The sequence below is a fragment of the Antennarius striatus genome, chromosome 11 (assembly GCF_040054535.1).
Source record: "Antennarius striatus isolate MH-2024 chromosome 11, ASM4005453v1, whole genome shotgun sequence".
NCBI lineage: Eukaryota > Metazoa > Chordata > Actinopteri > Lophiiformes > Antennariidae > Antennarius > Antennarius striatus.
This window is the reverse complement of record NC_090786.1, coordinates 11,317,501-11,333,799: the sequence shown is the minus strand read 5'-3', so window position 1 is coordinate 11,333,799 and position 16,299 is coordinate 11,317,501. Positions and strand designations below refer to the sequence as shown.

Genomic DNA, 16,299 nt, shown 5'->3' with positions numbered 1-16,299 from the left:
GTGTCTGTGCACCATGCAAATGGATGGGAGATCAGATATATAACCTTAAGATACACTGCAAAATATTATAGAAATCATTTCAATAAAAAATAAATATGTGGAAATGAAGTGCCTTTGGTAATGTAAAATTAACGCATAAGTCATTTGTGTCTAATGGAGAACACAATATTGTTCAATAGATGTTAACTCAAATATTCTTTGAATGTGTTTATGTTGTTAATTAACTCTGGAGGGGCATAACGGGTCCCCAGATTGTGTTTGTCAGGCTGTAGCTATAGCAACTGCATGCTGTTATGATCAGAACCTGTCCCACTGAGACAGTTGGAATGATTTCTTGAAGTTCAGCAGTAACAATCTTACTTTCACTGTGTTTTTATCATTGCTCATGATATGAAAATTATTCCAATTCAAATATCAACATGTAGCATCTCACTCCTCTTTCATCAGAGCCCTGTTTGGTTCTGAAACTTTATCTCTGTGCAGGACTATTTGCTCCTGCATAACAATAAGAACATCCATTTAGGTCCCGATTTATGATAATGACCTGATGTTTGGCTGCAACACACTGTTTATTTAAACAAAGCATTAAGAGTTAATGAACCAACAACATAGGCTGTTTGAACATTCAAACATTCTTTGGAAGTTACTGGAACTCAATTAATAGGCAGCAAAGGAAAACGTTACACTCAATCACGAAATGAGTTTTGTTGTACGAACTTAACTTCAACAATGGTTTAACAAAAACTTTAATCTATTGCACACGAGAGACAATTACATTGACTAAACTTTCAGAGTATTTAAGTCAACTGGTAGCATGAAACGGGAAAGAGCAGCATTTTTGAAGTTTTCATCAACACCTAAAAAAATTATCTCAATCAACTGGACACAAAAAAGCAAGGGTAAATATAGCAGAAAAATGGCCCAGTACAGCACATTTTGTTATTTGATAATCAATGTTCAGTAATGCGTTAACAGGATTTATTATATGTTGTTTTGACGATGTCTGCAGCTTTTCTGATTTTTTTATCTTCCCGTTTTACATGAACTCAACACACATATCACACTTGAAACCGCAATTCAAATCTTCTTTCATTTTTTAAATTTGTGCTGTCACCTGCAGTACACGAGGACTGAATGCTAATTTATTTCCCTTTACTGTCCATCAAATCAACATAAAAGTATCTGAAGTATTTGTAGTTTCCAGTTTGTATTTGTCATCCCTGTGAAAGAGCACTGTTATTGTGATCGATTAAATGTCATTACACTCAGAAGCTATATTTGTAATTGATAGGTACAGGAGTAAGAAAGTCGGTGCATATGTATGGAGCTGTGGCCTCTACATCCAACAGAGAGAGATCCTATCATTATTTATAAGTAATTTTTCTTCTGTGACTCATCCCTGAATGATGCTACCTCTCATTTTAGAACATTGTACATTATTTAACGATGTTGCCAATGTCTTTCTTCCTATTTGGTTTTGTAATAATTAACATTTGTTGGCTATTGTGATTACTATTTTTTATCACAAAGATACTTTATACTGATAATTCACTTATTTTTGGGGCGACAGAATAAAGTTTTCCTCACTGTATCTTCCAGACTTTTAGTTTTACGTGTGTAATTTGGAAAATTTTCTGCTCATTGGATTTTGATTGACTTTGACATAATTGTTTGAATAATGGTAAAGACTCTACCCTTAAAAAAGATCATTTTGTTGGTGTTTGGTTGGAGCATTTCCTGTGGCCAGTAATAATTTGCTCTGTTATTCATTCAGCCTCTTGAGCCTAGGTCGAGGCATCAGCCGCCACCACCACCAGTGTGTGGATTCCACTGGGAACATTTATTTTTCTGCTGCTGCTCAGCAAAGACAACTACTAATTACAAAATATCTGTCTAAAAATATACGGTGGTCTCTTTTCATCATATTTTGTCAAACTCCTCTTTGTTTTATTGAATACAGTTAAGAATGTGTGACACTGAAATACAAAACATGAGACAGGTTTCTTTATCTTGTGTTCGTGACACAAAAATTCCATCAAACATTTCACAAAAGGATTGGTTCTGATTCCTAAAAAGTTGTGTAGTAGAGAAAGAAGATGTGAGGCCATTTCTAAATGGCTTGATGCTCCAGCACAATTAAAATAAAAAAGTCCTGTTTTGAGGAAAATTTTCTGTCTGTAATTACATCCCACTTCAAAGTACTGAACAATTTTTTTAATCTGAAAATGAAAGGTCAGGGTTCAAAGAATTTATTTCGAACAATCATGAGGGGACAAGTACTTGACTAGATTTCACCAGACATTGCAGTATAGATATTACCCTCCCTAAAGGCAGATTGCAATCATGGCAAATACACATTCAGAAAAACCATATTTATTTACCACTATATATCATTTATATGATGTGATGTTGTCTGTGAACTTTAACAATGTACAGATTAAGCAAATTAAAGTGTAATAATAAACCCATGAAATCTCAGCAATGCATCTGTAGTTCAGATTCCATGGTTACCTGGCATTATCTTTCATGTATTGTTGAGGAATATAACTTGATCTGTGCATGTATCTGCCCTGCAGCTATTGGAAGCGTCGTAGTTAGATTCCCACTCTTTGCTTCACAATGCAACAGATCTGGAACCGGGGCCTCACTAGCATGACTGACATGGGACAATTTTCCCCAGTCATTTTAAAGAGACTGTCTGAAACCCCCCTTGGCTGTCTGACTCTAGGATTACTTATTTTGTCTTTAACTGACTAGATGAACGTTGTTGGTCTTCCATGTTCTAATCTCTTGTCTCTGGGCACCTGACTGACACATCATATCAATCTATGGGTCCATGGTCCTGACTATGCCTCAACCCCATGGTTTTCACCAGATACCTGCCTGAAAACACCTACCTTACATGCAACATACACTTTATGTAGGACAAGACGTGCTTTATTGTTGGCAGACATTTATCACATCCCAGTGTCCTTTGTGTCATATTTTATCAACTTCCTCTCTCTTTATCTTTCTCATGAACGTGATTGTGTTCCGCTGAGAGAATGGATGACACCCTTCTTCGAGCCCAACTTTATTAACAGACAAACACCTGCAATCTTGTCAGGATTAAATGAAGATGGCCTCAGTTCATGCAGCACTTCAATTATAAGCTGTCATTCAACGTACCTCTCCATGGACCGACTGAGACTGCAGCATGCAGCGGTGCACCAAGCACGGTGGATACGGTCAGATAATGCACAGCGTAGCACGATGCAAATGCTTTTCTACCTGGTGGATGTATCAGAAGTGACTGTCATTATCTGTGGGCTGTATAAACTTAGCAGAAGTGAGATCAACACCCAACTAATCCAGATTCATGACTTCTCAATATCTTGTACCTTAATCGATAGTGATCCTACCCTTTGAGGCATCCCAGTGAAAAGTTCATCACTCATCTTCTTAGATGTGACAGTCAGGAATTGTCAAAGTGTTTCCAGGTTTTTAAAAATGTAGACACTGCTTCCCACATATAACTGCTCCTATCATGGAGAAAATTAAACTACACAGGTTGTAAATATCTTCCACCTTCTAAATCTTGAAAAAGATGCTGTTGATGGTGGTAGAAAAAAGAAATCCAGGATGAAGAAGCTCTCATGCAAAGACGTCCTTATATGGCTTTATAAGGAACTCTCCTACCCTTGATGGAGCCAAGTAGTTTGGAGGCCAGACACCCGCGACACTGACCTGACATTGTGTACATTGTGTGTACATTGAGAAAGGTACCAATGCAGGAACCAATAATGTCTTTGCAGTTAAAACTAAGCACATGTTCAGACTGTATCAGAGATGAGTGATTCAGTTTGCTGATAGCTGTCACTTTTCCTAAAGGATGGCAGGAATGTCACATCTGTGTGATTATTTTTATTATTGTGTTATACGAATCTGGAACGTCAGGTTGTCGCTATAGTCGACAAAAAAACACAATGAAGCCATAGTTTCTTATTATCCAACTCAAAATTCAAAAATGCAAGTTTGGACGTCTTTAGCTGGTTTAGTGTGAGAGCTTTGCCTTTATTTACTGAACTATATCCCACCATCGCTTGCACTAATATTAAATTTTGTATCTCTTGCGCCATTAATTTATGGGGTTTTCACATTTATTATAGCCGTATTTCAGTGTGCACTGGACATGTATGAAATGCAATATACGAATAAAATGGTCATATCTCCGAACTGTGGAGGTATAGAAGTTCATTATGTGGGGAAAACATTCTAACACGAGAAACTGCAACAAAAAAAAAGAAAAGAAAAGAAAACACAAGTATTTCTAGATTTTGAGTTATCAAACCATCACTAATTCATCATGTCATGCTTATCTGTTTTTGTTTTTTTTTATTTCTCATGTTGCATCAATTAAATAAACACAGTGTGTGTTTGGGGGATGGGGGGGGGGCGTCACGTGACAGCTCAAGGCTCAGCATGTAAACACCAACTTCCAACTAAAATGCAAATACTGTGACGTATACACACACACACACACACACACACACACACACACACACACGCAGCAGCAGCAGCAGCAGCAGAAGGAGCATCCTCCAGGCTCATCTGCTGGTGGTTCCAGTCCAGCCTCAGCATCCTCCCCCTCCCACCAGAGGACGGCCGACAGCCGGTGTGTGTGTGTGTGTGTGTGTGCGACGTGTTTTTTGTCCGCTGCCATGGTGGAAATCACGGAAATCGTGCGCCTTCTCGTCCCTCTTCTGGTGACGTTCTCGGGATCCACGCTCCAGTCCGACGTGAAAAGCGCCAAGGAGGTGGAAAAAGCTGGGAATTTCATGGAGGACGAGCAGTGGCTGTCCACCATTTCACAGTACAGCCGCAAGATCAAGCACTGGAACCGCTTCAGAGACGTGAGTCCGCCGCGTTGATCCGGAGGCGCGCCGTAATGCGGTAGATGCGCAGGGCCATTTAGAGAGGGCTGCAATTGTTAACACACACTTTGGTAGGCTGAAAACACACAACTAACACAACTTGTTGTCAGTGCTTTGTTTGTTTGTTTGTTTGTTTTATTTTTTTTCTTGAAAAACATTTTTTTTCTAGATTTTTTTTCTAAATACACACCACACACAACTTGTTGTCAGTGGGTTTTTTATTTTATTTTATTTTTTTCTTGAAATTTTTTTTTTAAATCTCTAATTTGTTTTTCTTGTTTTCTAAATACACACCACACACAACTTGTTTTCAGTGTTGGACCCCCCACCCCCCTACACACACACACACACACACACACGCACGCACGCACGCACACACACACCACACACACACACACACACACACACACACACACACACACACACACACACACACACACACACACACACACACACACACACAATCAAACAAGGATTACAAAGCAGCACACACAAAATGTTCTCTATATTGAATAAGTCCAGCAGTTCGGGATAATTCCAGCAGTGATTGAATGCTTTTTAAACTTCCTCATTAAATCCCTACAGTAGTATTCCAAGTCAAGGATGAAATATTCCTTGAGGTCAGGAACACACTCCACATACACTCCACTACTCTTCCTAGTTTTAGCTTCCTACTGGTTAATTAGAAGCCATGAATGATTCACTCTCATTTACACAGCATGAGCAATGTAGAGCCTTTTCATCAAAGCGCCTTGAATATGGGTTACCTCAAATGTGTCTCCACACATGTCCCAGGAGATGTCACAAATAAGAGAATTAAGCAATTAGAGCAGAGGGGATTGATTGATGTACACATTCACCTCCTGAACAGACTGAACGGACTGCAGGGATTGATTAACGCCTGCAGGGGATGTACATTGATATATTGCTGTGTCTGTAAATGTAAGGATATTGTTTTGCCTCCAGCTCTTTGAGGCTATCAGCAGTTGATCCCAACAGGATTTGGACAATAGTGCAACAGGATTATGTTCCTTATAACTCCGCTTAAATGGTTTTTAATTGATCCAGGGTGGTCACTACATTTGATTGGTACCGTAATTGGATTTGAAATGTGAGCATTCGGCTTTAGCTTGAGTATTGACCTGAGAATAATGCTACATCTTAGAAACAATAACCATCCAACATATTAGGATGAGGTGTCATTTTTGATACACAGATCTTTAATTTATGGATCATGGGCATCATTAATGTTAACACTGGCAGCCACCACTCATGGAAAAGGATTACTTTGACTTGGTTAAAGAGAATATCCTCTGGGACTGTACTATAGGCAAGTAATGAATTTGTGGGCACGAAAAGATTAAGTCAGAATTACCGTTGGATTCTAAGTCACTGGATGCTGCTCTATATTTACACATCAGTGATTCCAAATGTGTGTGAGAGCGGCAGCTTCTTTCGGAATTCAGCACGTTATGTTCAGTCCTTTTCAAGAGTGAATAAAAGACAAATACGTGCTGGATCTGTGGAGTATCTTCAAAGTGTGAGGGGAAAGTGGAATCATCTTCTTCAGATTGCTTAAGGGGTTACCCCTATGTTGGCTCGTATCCAATATGAATATGTGACTGCCTCTGCGTTCTCTTTTTTCTTTATTTCATCATCAAAGCTGTTGTGCAACAGAAACAGCCCATCTCTCTCATGATCATTATTCCCAGAGGTGCTGGTCTTCATGTGTAGTATCCTGTATGTGTACACTTACGCAAGGGCCTGAGCTTCGTTGTGTTCCGGCTGTTACATGGCTTTACGTTTGCGCTGAGGGCCAGGAGCGGCGTTGATGTTTCTGGTGATGATGACAGGAGGAACATCACAGGGACCAACCACCAATCTCTCTGGGGATTCGGCCGTGGAAACCACTTTCATTCACGCTCGCTGCCGTAGCAACAGCAGTCTTCATGTTACTGTGTTGAGATGAGGGTTTTGTGTTTTTTATCCCCCATCTGTAGTCCTGTTTCGGGGTCCAGGTTAGAACTACCAGTGATTCAGTTTTAGGTATTCAGATTACACAAATTGATGCTGCACCCCTGACAGCAGAATATTAACAACGCAGAAAAGCCATGATCAAAGATGCACCACATGAGAGATGAGATTTTTTTTCTTTCTCCCAGAGATGCACACAAACACACACAAAATATAAATTAAACAACGTACACTGAAAATATTAGCTATATTATTGTATTTTAACATTTAAAAGCAACATTAGAATAAGAGGCTCTTTTACTGCCCATAAAAGTAGCCCCGTGCAACAATTCAATTTGTTTTACAGGAAGACAAGAAGATTAGATGTAACAATTACAGTCAACAAATAATAGAATGGGGTCCTTCAGTCCTTTAATCTGACAGGTGCACTCAGCGTTTCATTCCATTAATGCACCAAATCCTGGTAAAATACAGAGATTGGAACAGGGACGGAAGATATCAGAATTCAGGGATGTTATTTTTATACAGAGGCTGATAGTCCTGCTTTTTGAGTGACTAATTCTTGTAGTCTACAGTAACTTTTATTTCAAATTTAAATAGTAACAGAAGGGATTGATTACTTAAGAGGGTGACCAAGAAGAGTTCTCAGCAATTATTTATTTATTTATCTATCTATTTTATTTTATTTTATTTTATTTTATTTTATTTTATTTTATTTTATTTTATTTTATTTTATTTATTCAGTTTATTTTTTTTCTTTCCAGACATGTTATTACAGCAGACTTCACTTTCATCAGTGTTTGAACATCAACACCAACATCCAAAAAGAAAAAAAAGGGTTGGCGGGTAGAGGCATTGGCTTGTGAAATTCCCGTCCCCAGAATCAACAACATCTCTGTCGTTACAACACATTATCAACCAAATTCATACATTACATATCACATTTAAATTATTTTATTTTGGTTGTTTTGAATCGTCCATTCAGTCCAATAGATGTCTGTGTTTGCACACGTCTTTATCGGTTCTTGAAGTGAGTCCAATTTTGTTAATGATCTTTTTGTAGTCCATTCCGAGGTCAAGATGGAATTGGATTGAACAACTTTATAATGCATTAATAAATGAATTACATGCCATAGAAAGAAGTAATTATAATAATAAAAATGCATCTTATTGTCTGTCACACGCTCATTAAAGACAATTTTAGGGACAGACACCCACTTTGGTTGTGTACCTGCAGTCTGTTTTTATTCCAATATAAAATTAAACACCTTTTTTGCTCAGTAATTGCAGTTGTGTTGCCTACTAAGGTAAACATAGTAAATTAATCTTTTTTCTTAACTCCATTTGTAAAAACAATAGTGTACGTGGAGTTACCAAGCCATGAAATTGGTCTGATGTTTTGCTCTTGGTGATGACTTCAGACAGGAGCCTATAAAATGACTGATGAGCAGGACATTGCAGTGTTTACCTGGACATAAGTTGTTTACTGTTGACACCAACCAGAAACCCTAGTAGGTAATAAATAAATAATTAGATTTCTGCTGAAAATTTCTGTCTCCTTATTTTAAAATTCTTTAACTTATCTTAAAGATGAGACAATTACCATCGCCGTTTGAGGGTCACAGGTTACACTGGAGCTAACACCAGCTGGATTAGTATGTGCTTACCTAAACAGTGGAACAGCACTGGATTACCCCGTACCAATCATTATTACACCTGCTGTTCATTCAATAAATTTTTTTAAGAAGCAGAATACATGTTCTCAGAAGCATCAGATCCCTTGTCAATGCTAAGGAATGAGACATTCACTATATGACTTGTGGCATGTTCTTGCATCGTGGAGAGATGTGGGAATGTTTGACGGGAGATTTGCTCATGGGCATTTGGCCTGCCTGGATTCTCTTAAACTGGCTGCAGTCCAGCATAATTATAACTCCTTGTGTTTGCGGGTCCACCCGTCAGAGATCCTTTTTATCCTTTCACTGTACAAAACATAATACTGGATAATATCATCTGTAACTCTGGGGCCAAAGACTCCATTAAAAGCTATCTGGATGAACAGTTCGCTCCGTTTGCCCTGTGCTCAGTCTGTCTTTCCCATCATTCAGCCGCTCAGATACCCCAAGCTGTCTCGGGTCCAAATAGACTGCTACTGGTGCATTAATAAAATGAATTATGATAACAGCTTATCAGAAATCCATTAGTCTATGTGGTCATGCTTTGCGTGCTCCAGCATGACTCATTCATCATCAAACTCCAGAGACTGCATGAAGCTGCAAACGTCCCGAGTTCTTTTGGCAGTGCAGATGGAATGTGTCCTCCAACAGTCTCCAGAAGAGTTTTAGGGTGTGGAGGAACTCCTGGTTCTTTTGGCTGTCTGGGGTCTAGGTGGGTTGTTTTGGAGGAGAAAGTCAAGCTTTTATGCCTTGCTTACACAGTTACAGCTGCTTACTACCGCAGTAGAAGAACCACAGCTGAAAGACACAGGTGCAGCAGAGAATGAGAGAATTTCATAAGTGGTGAATAATAGTGATACATGTCAAATTTTGAAGCGTTTGCAGTTGTACGTAAGTACTTAAATGTGTCTCAGTCTCTCAGCCGGTGTAAGCCAGCTTTGTTGGTGCTATAACCAATGGAAATGAATCTGAAAAGGAAAAAATAAAAGCGATTGAACATCCATCCATTCATTCATTTTCTTATAAACAAGACAAATCACAATCTTCTTGCCTTCTGCTGCTTATCCGCCTTGTGGGTTATGGATCTGCTGGAGCCTATCTCAGATGTCTACAGGTGAAAGGTGGGGTACACCTCAGAGGAGACACCAGCTCCTCACAGCGCCACATGAAAGACAAACAACTACTCGGGCTCTCACTCAGAGCTTCGATCCACTCACCTAAGCTGTATGTTTTTTGGAGGTGGGAGGAAGCAAGAGAACCCAGAGAGAACCCACGCAGACACGGGAAGAACATACAACCTCTACAGACAAGAGAATTGAACCCAGAACCTTCTTGCTGTGAGGCAGCAGTGCTACCTACTGTGCCGCCCCGGTGTAAATGTGGATGTTGTAGAGCCTTAGTAAATGGGTATCTGAGCGTGACATTGAAAGAGCACTTAGAAAACTTACAGATACAGATACAGAAAAGAGCTGGTCGGCGATAATGTCAGAGCTAACTCGGGAGATAACGGGGCTCGCCGAATGTCTGAAACAGTGTGTGTGTTACAGTACTAGAAAATCTGTCATTCAGAGGCGAAAGAATAACAGTTATTGATTGAACAGTGAGTCACACTATCTAACTATCTATCTGTCTGATTTTAGCCATCGCGTAGCTCTTTTTATTGTAATGTCATTGATTGATTATTGTTGCAGGTCTGCATTTCCATTGATTGCGGTGTTTTCAGTGAACTGCGAAGGTTTTTTCCGTTTGTACCAGACTGTTTCTTATTCCCTGCAGGGCTCTGAAAGGCACAAGGTCTGATTTTATTTATAGATTGCGAGTACATCAGTACACAGAGACCTTGTGGACTAAGTGTGATTTTTATAGCTTTGTCTGTGTGGCTGCTGTGTGTGCATATTGTGTGTATTGCAGAAAAGGTGAAGTTTTGTAGTTCATCGCTGATACAAGTCCAAATGCTCAATAGCAGTGGAACCAGTTGGTGTTTATTCTTCTATCTTTCAGCCAGTATTGAGTGAAATAGAAAAAAATATTTCAACCCTTTAAATTATTGATTCCAATTTTCAATTAGGCGTTTACAACTTTTATATTTTTTACGTGAACTATGGTAGGAGCCTTTCTTGAAAGAGGCAGGGATGGTTTGGTATCATGCACATTCTACTGGTTTACTTGCCGTACCACTCATTGCAGATGTAAATGAGTTGCAGATGTAAATGAGTTGTTGACAACCTTCAATAAGAAAGAGATTTATAATTTATGAGCCAGTAAGCAAATGTACAGTGCCGGTAAAATGTCTATTCATCAGACAAGGTACTGTATATAAGATAGAAATCTATTTGAAGTGAAGCTGGAGAAATATATGAATTATTCATTGTAACTTAGACTTTTGCAGACACACTTGGCTGTACTTCCTTTTTTTGTGCAGCCATAAACATGTATTGAAGGATGTAATAATGTGCTGACATACACCTGACCGTGGTCTGATTTTGTGTTTGTATGTTGAGGACTACCTGTATTTGTGTCTTCTGCCTGAATGTCTCACTGAGGTAAATTGTGATGAATTTACACAGGCAAATAAAAACATACTATCCAAATTCCTGCCATTTTACTTTTTTGTTTATTTGTCATTTAATTACTTAATCTTTCATTAAATTGTGATTATACCTGAGCACAGAAACAAAGGTCAAACAATTTATTATTGAATTGAAATGATTCTATTTGGAAGCTTTTGAAAGAAATAGAAGCATTAACCTTTTTTGAAAGCATCTAAAAATAATAATGAAGCTTGCATTTGATGTTCACCAGAACAAATTGGTAACAAGTCTGAAAGAATTACACGTAAGTCAGGATCTCCTGAAGGCAGTTTATAGTTTCAGACCTCAGGGTTGAAGTGTCAGAGCTGCTGCAGATGCTACATGGAATATGGAAATATAGATCAAAAATTAATCCACCAAATGTTGTCACACCCACACAGCATAGTGAGTCTGATGTGTCTGTCTTTGCTGTTTTCTTTTTTGACTGATGATATCTAATTCTAGCATCTGAATGACAGTGGTTTAATCGTAAGGCTTGGCAGCCCACATAGCACCTGAGAGAAAGTTCTTAAGAGCTCCATATTGAAGGAAAAAAGAAAAAAAAGACAGATCTTTTTTACATTTTGACAGCCATGATTTATTCTAAAACTCCTAGCGGGACCATCACTGCTTTGTCTTCACCCTTACTGTGTGCATTGATCTATTTCCCAGAAGTACTAAACCCTGCTTCACCTTTTGCTTTACCCACCTTTTTACCCAGTCCTAACAGGTCTCTTGCACAAGCCTGTTCCTGACGCGTCTGAGGGAGGCAGGCCAGGATCTCAACGTTTGATGCTCTACCTCTGCTCTGAAATCTTTAAGCTTCAGCTCACAGCCCAGTGTGCATGCAGAAAAACAGTAGTCAGCACGCCCGCTTCTCATGCCCTGAATTCTAGCGTGTGTGAAATGGAGAATATAGGATGAGCAAATTGTTAAGGGTTTTTTTTTTCTTCATCTCAGGTCTGCCTCTTGCGATCTCTAAACAAAAGCTGTGAGTCTTCATGTGAAATGGTTTGTGGGAGAATGTGATCCGTGCCGTGTGCAGCATCTCAGTCGAATCTCAGAGCGTTGTAATTTGTTATTGTGTTGCTTTTTCTCATCACGTTTGGATTTTGTGATGCAACTGAATCTATAACCGTGTTTTACACCCACAAGCCTTTCAGTAATAGAAACTAAAACCTCAATGAATTAATAGTGTCTTTGTAAGTATGCGGTATGGTTTTTATTTGTGTTAGGTATTTGTTGAATTTAGGACTGATGTGATGTAGACTTTTCATTAATTATTTAAGTTGAAACTAAAGAAGCACTCAGAATGACGCTGAGGCTGAATCATCGAGACATCAAAATATCTGCCCTCGGGATTCTCGCAATGTTTAAGAAAGTGGAAATAAAGTCATGAATCGAGCCCATCATCCAGACATGGTAGCAGACAAATGAAAGAAAATGGTGTTCACAGGAGATATTTGGATGTTTCCTCATTTGCTGGTAAATTTTTTCCATATCATTCATTAGATGAACACACAGGTGTACCATTAGTTTCTCATTTCTCTCTTACTGCAATCGTTCCACAATTTGTCAATGAAGCTCAAACTGAAATACTTTCCTCACCAAGCATTTATTTGCCAAACCACAATCTCTCCCTTTAGGCCTGAAACTACAGATTCAACTTCTTTGCTTTAATCAAACCTGCACCGTGCAGAAAAACTGGCGTCATATGTGACGCTTTCATTTTTTTAATTTTGAAAAAAAAAATCTAATTTATTTAAAGATTATAACCATGAAAACTTCATCTTACATTAAAACTGGCAATGTGGATGGGTGTGGGTTGAATTGGTTGAGTTTTATGCCTGGAGGTGTTTTACAGAGAGCTGCTCTGCCTTATCTCTATGGACCCAGATATTAACATTAATTGCAAGAAAAGGTCAAGTGTAAACCTCCACGAGGCCGCACAGATCTCCTCATGGGAACTGTTACTGAGAGCCCTTTGTTCCTGAAGAGGCAGCTGGACAGCCAACGTGAACAGAGGGACAGCAGTTACCTAGAAACACGTGTCAATCACTAAGTGTCCAATAAAAACACATTTTCTATTATTTGATCTGTTTCAATTTACCTAACACACCACAATAGTTGTTTTTTACACTTTGCTTCCACAATGCTGAACAGATCCTCATTCCTTGAGTCAAATCTTACAGTGAACTTCATCATCTGATTGTGAGACCCCCCCAAAACACACATAATAATCAATCAGTATGTTGGATCTCAGCAACAAGGTAAACGGTTTCAACTTTGATGCAAAGGATAAACATCCTGTTCTGTTAAACGAGAGGAAATCAAAAACTTGCGTTAATTATATTTGTCAAATGATACAGCTCTTCCGCTGCATGCCAAACTTGTTCACTACGCTTTAGCTTCTCATGCTTGCTCTTTCATAGAATTTTTTTTCTCCAAAATACATTTTTAGCAGCCTCTTTTTATGAAAACATTGATTTCTAGTCCTGTCTGTGCGGCAGGACATTTCCCTTATCTGCCCTGGCAGAAACACAAAATACAGAAAGGCTGCTAAATAATGCACGAGCTGAAGCATCAGTAAAGGAGACACGGGAAGCGTCAGATTTAATGGCCAGGTTGTGAAGCCTTTGAGGTCTTACCCTGCTAATGCATTACTCAATCATGGCCAACATGGTTAAACAACATAACCGGTGATCATTCATGATTCTCGGCTAGAGTGTGGATGCAGAATCCACACACAAGTCCATTTAGTGGAAGTGAGCTGCAGGAGCACAGCATTGTGGATTACAACACTCTAGTATAGTCCTTGGCAGTGGACTACACTAAATTATTTACCTCTGTGACTAAATGCTTATTTTATGTGTTGCATCAGGATTTATCACCTTGCAGAGAGCGGTTTGGCACGCACCTCAAGTGCTGTAAATGTTTACTGTGATAAGTCATTGCTAAGGAGGGAGAGGGTGGGTGATTGTAAATCTCTTCAAAGATTTAAGTCTACTTGAATATTCTTCTTACTCATGTTTATGATTTCAGACACCCCAATATGGTCTAGAAAGCTTGAAATATTTACTGTCTTCTGTGGCAGCCCCTTAAATCTTGTGAAAATAGAGTCATGTGTGTTTAATTCAACGGTCAGAGGTATTGCTGTGACTTCGGGTATAATGACATGAAAGGTCAATACTGTCAGCGTACATTTAAAAAAGAAAGGGCTTCAAAGTAAAGATGGACTCGTATGGTGTCATTGAAAGCTAACACTATCTAAAATGACATGTTTCTTTACTAATGTTGTCCTTTTCTCTCCTCCTGCTCTCATTTCACCAGGAGGTAGAGGTCAGTTTTCTCCAGTTCTTATGAAAACACTCTTCATACTGCCTTTACACACTCTGTTTTATTCATGACTCATTCCTTTGTATCTTTAAGTGCATTCTTATCTTGGCTTCTCCTCCCATATGATGTGTTTTTTTTCTTCATATTGTCTCATATCTGTTTTAATTAGCACATTATGTTCAAATTAAATGTGGGGGGAAAAGGTAGAGCGTTTCAAAGCTAGCTCGCTCCTGATGCCATATGGCTCACATGTGACCATTAGATTTGTTGGACTCATTTCCATACAGACATAAAGGTGCAATACATACCCATCTGTCTCCAGTGTCACCCCCAGAGCTAATTATCATGCTGCAAGCCTAATGCACACATTATAATCAGTGTATGATGACAATGTATACCACTTTCCTTTGCCGTGAAGATGACAGCGTTAATATTTGATGCTCTGAGAAATACTGTGCACTCAGGTCTGCATTGTGAATTATAATGCTCTTTATTCCCTGCTGCTGTAAAATAAATGATTTCCTTGTTCATGTTTCCACAGGATGATTATGTTCGTACCTGGGATGAAAATCAAGGTTCTAATGACAGTAAGTGTCACACAGCATCTAATCTCTCTCATGGGTCAAACGATGTGATATTAGGAGCGATTTATGTGCAGTAATCAATGCGCCAGTGTTTGGACAGATGAAGTAATTTTGCTCAGCCTGTGGAGTGATTGATATGTAAAGAATATTGGACAATTCACAGGATGTGATGTTTGAATGCTGCTTGTCTCTATCCTGCTCCAACTCTGTGCAGCAGTGGCTAATCTTAGAGATGGAGTCTCTTGATGTCAGCAACTGATTTCTATCCTCTACAGCTAACTGATTGTAATCTGATTGGCAAATCTAACTGAATCGATTTGCTCTATTTAATATATTTAATATATATATGAAATATATAACAAGTTTCTCTGCAGAGTCGATCCAAGAACACAAAATGGGGCGATACGTGTAATACCTTATCTTCCATCTATTTCATTGCTGCATTGTGTTTGTATTCATATATAATACATATATACAACTCCAAGATTAATTGAGATGCCGGTGGATGAAGTCACGAAATACTGACGTCCTCCACTGCCATTGTTTGAGTTATAGCTCAAAAGGAGTTGGCTGAATGGCAGAGCCTATTAGTGCAATTTCCACGAGCCTCATGAAGGACTAATTATGATCTCCATTGAAAGGTCACAGCGAGAAGTAAAAGCATGACATGAGAGTGCGACAGGAATGGGAGCTAAAACGCCGTGGTTTAGAGCAGAGCATCTGTCATCAACTTCATTCCTTCATTCCAGATGCAGGCTGTTTCTGAGAAATGAGATAAGATGACAATGACAAAAGGGAAAAGTGAAATGATGTCTTTGTGCTGCGTTTATCTCTAAAGAATAAGCTGTTTGTTCACGGGAAATAATTTTTAGAAAAGGAAGTTGTCCTGAAAATCAAATGTAAGAAAACAGAATACACTGACATCCTAAGCTGTGCGTCTCAATCTATCTGAAGGACCTCATTTATATTTTCCCCGTGACCCACAAAAGCAGAAGAATTGGTTAAGAAAATGCATGAATGAATTTATATTTTCAAATGTGCCATTATGAAAAAGATATCTTTATCATTGAATTTGTATTTATAAATAGTATTAATCTTAATGCAACTACCAACTCACTCAGCTCTCAGCATATGGCATCCTGAGGAGTTGCCTTTAGCAGTTAATTTGATGTAAATTTAAAATGTATGTGTCTAAAATGCAGAACAACTAAAAGATAAATCAGAAGCATCCTAGTGAAGTAACAAA

General features: G+C 38.7%; 1 protein-coding gene across 2 annotated transcripts in view; it reads left to right on the top strand.

Moving 5' to 3' along the window:
* The first annotated feature begins 4,620 nt into the window (after positions 1-4,620).
* Positions 4,621-16,299, top strand: part of spock2 (SPARC (osteonectin), cwcv and kazal like domains proteoglycan 2) — a 22,720-nt gene continuing 11,041 nt past the window's right edge. Inside the window, exons 1-2 of one of the 2 annotated variants that reach the window (XM_068327564.1) lie at positions 4,621-4,892; positions 15,011-15,056. In XM_068327564.1, the coding sequence (XP_068183665.1) occupies positions 4,701-4,892; positions 15,011-15,056 (238 nt within the window). In that variant the 5' untranslated portion in view covers positions 4,621-4,700. The remainder of the gene's footprint in view (positions 4,893-15,010; positions 15,057-16,299) is intronic. The other variant, XM_068327563.1, reaches the window with a different exon arrangement.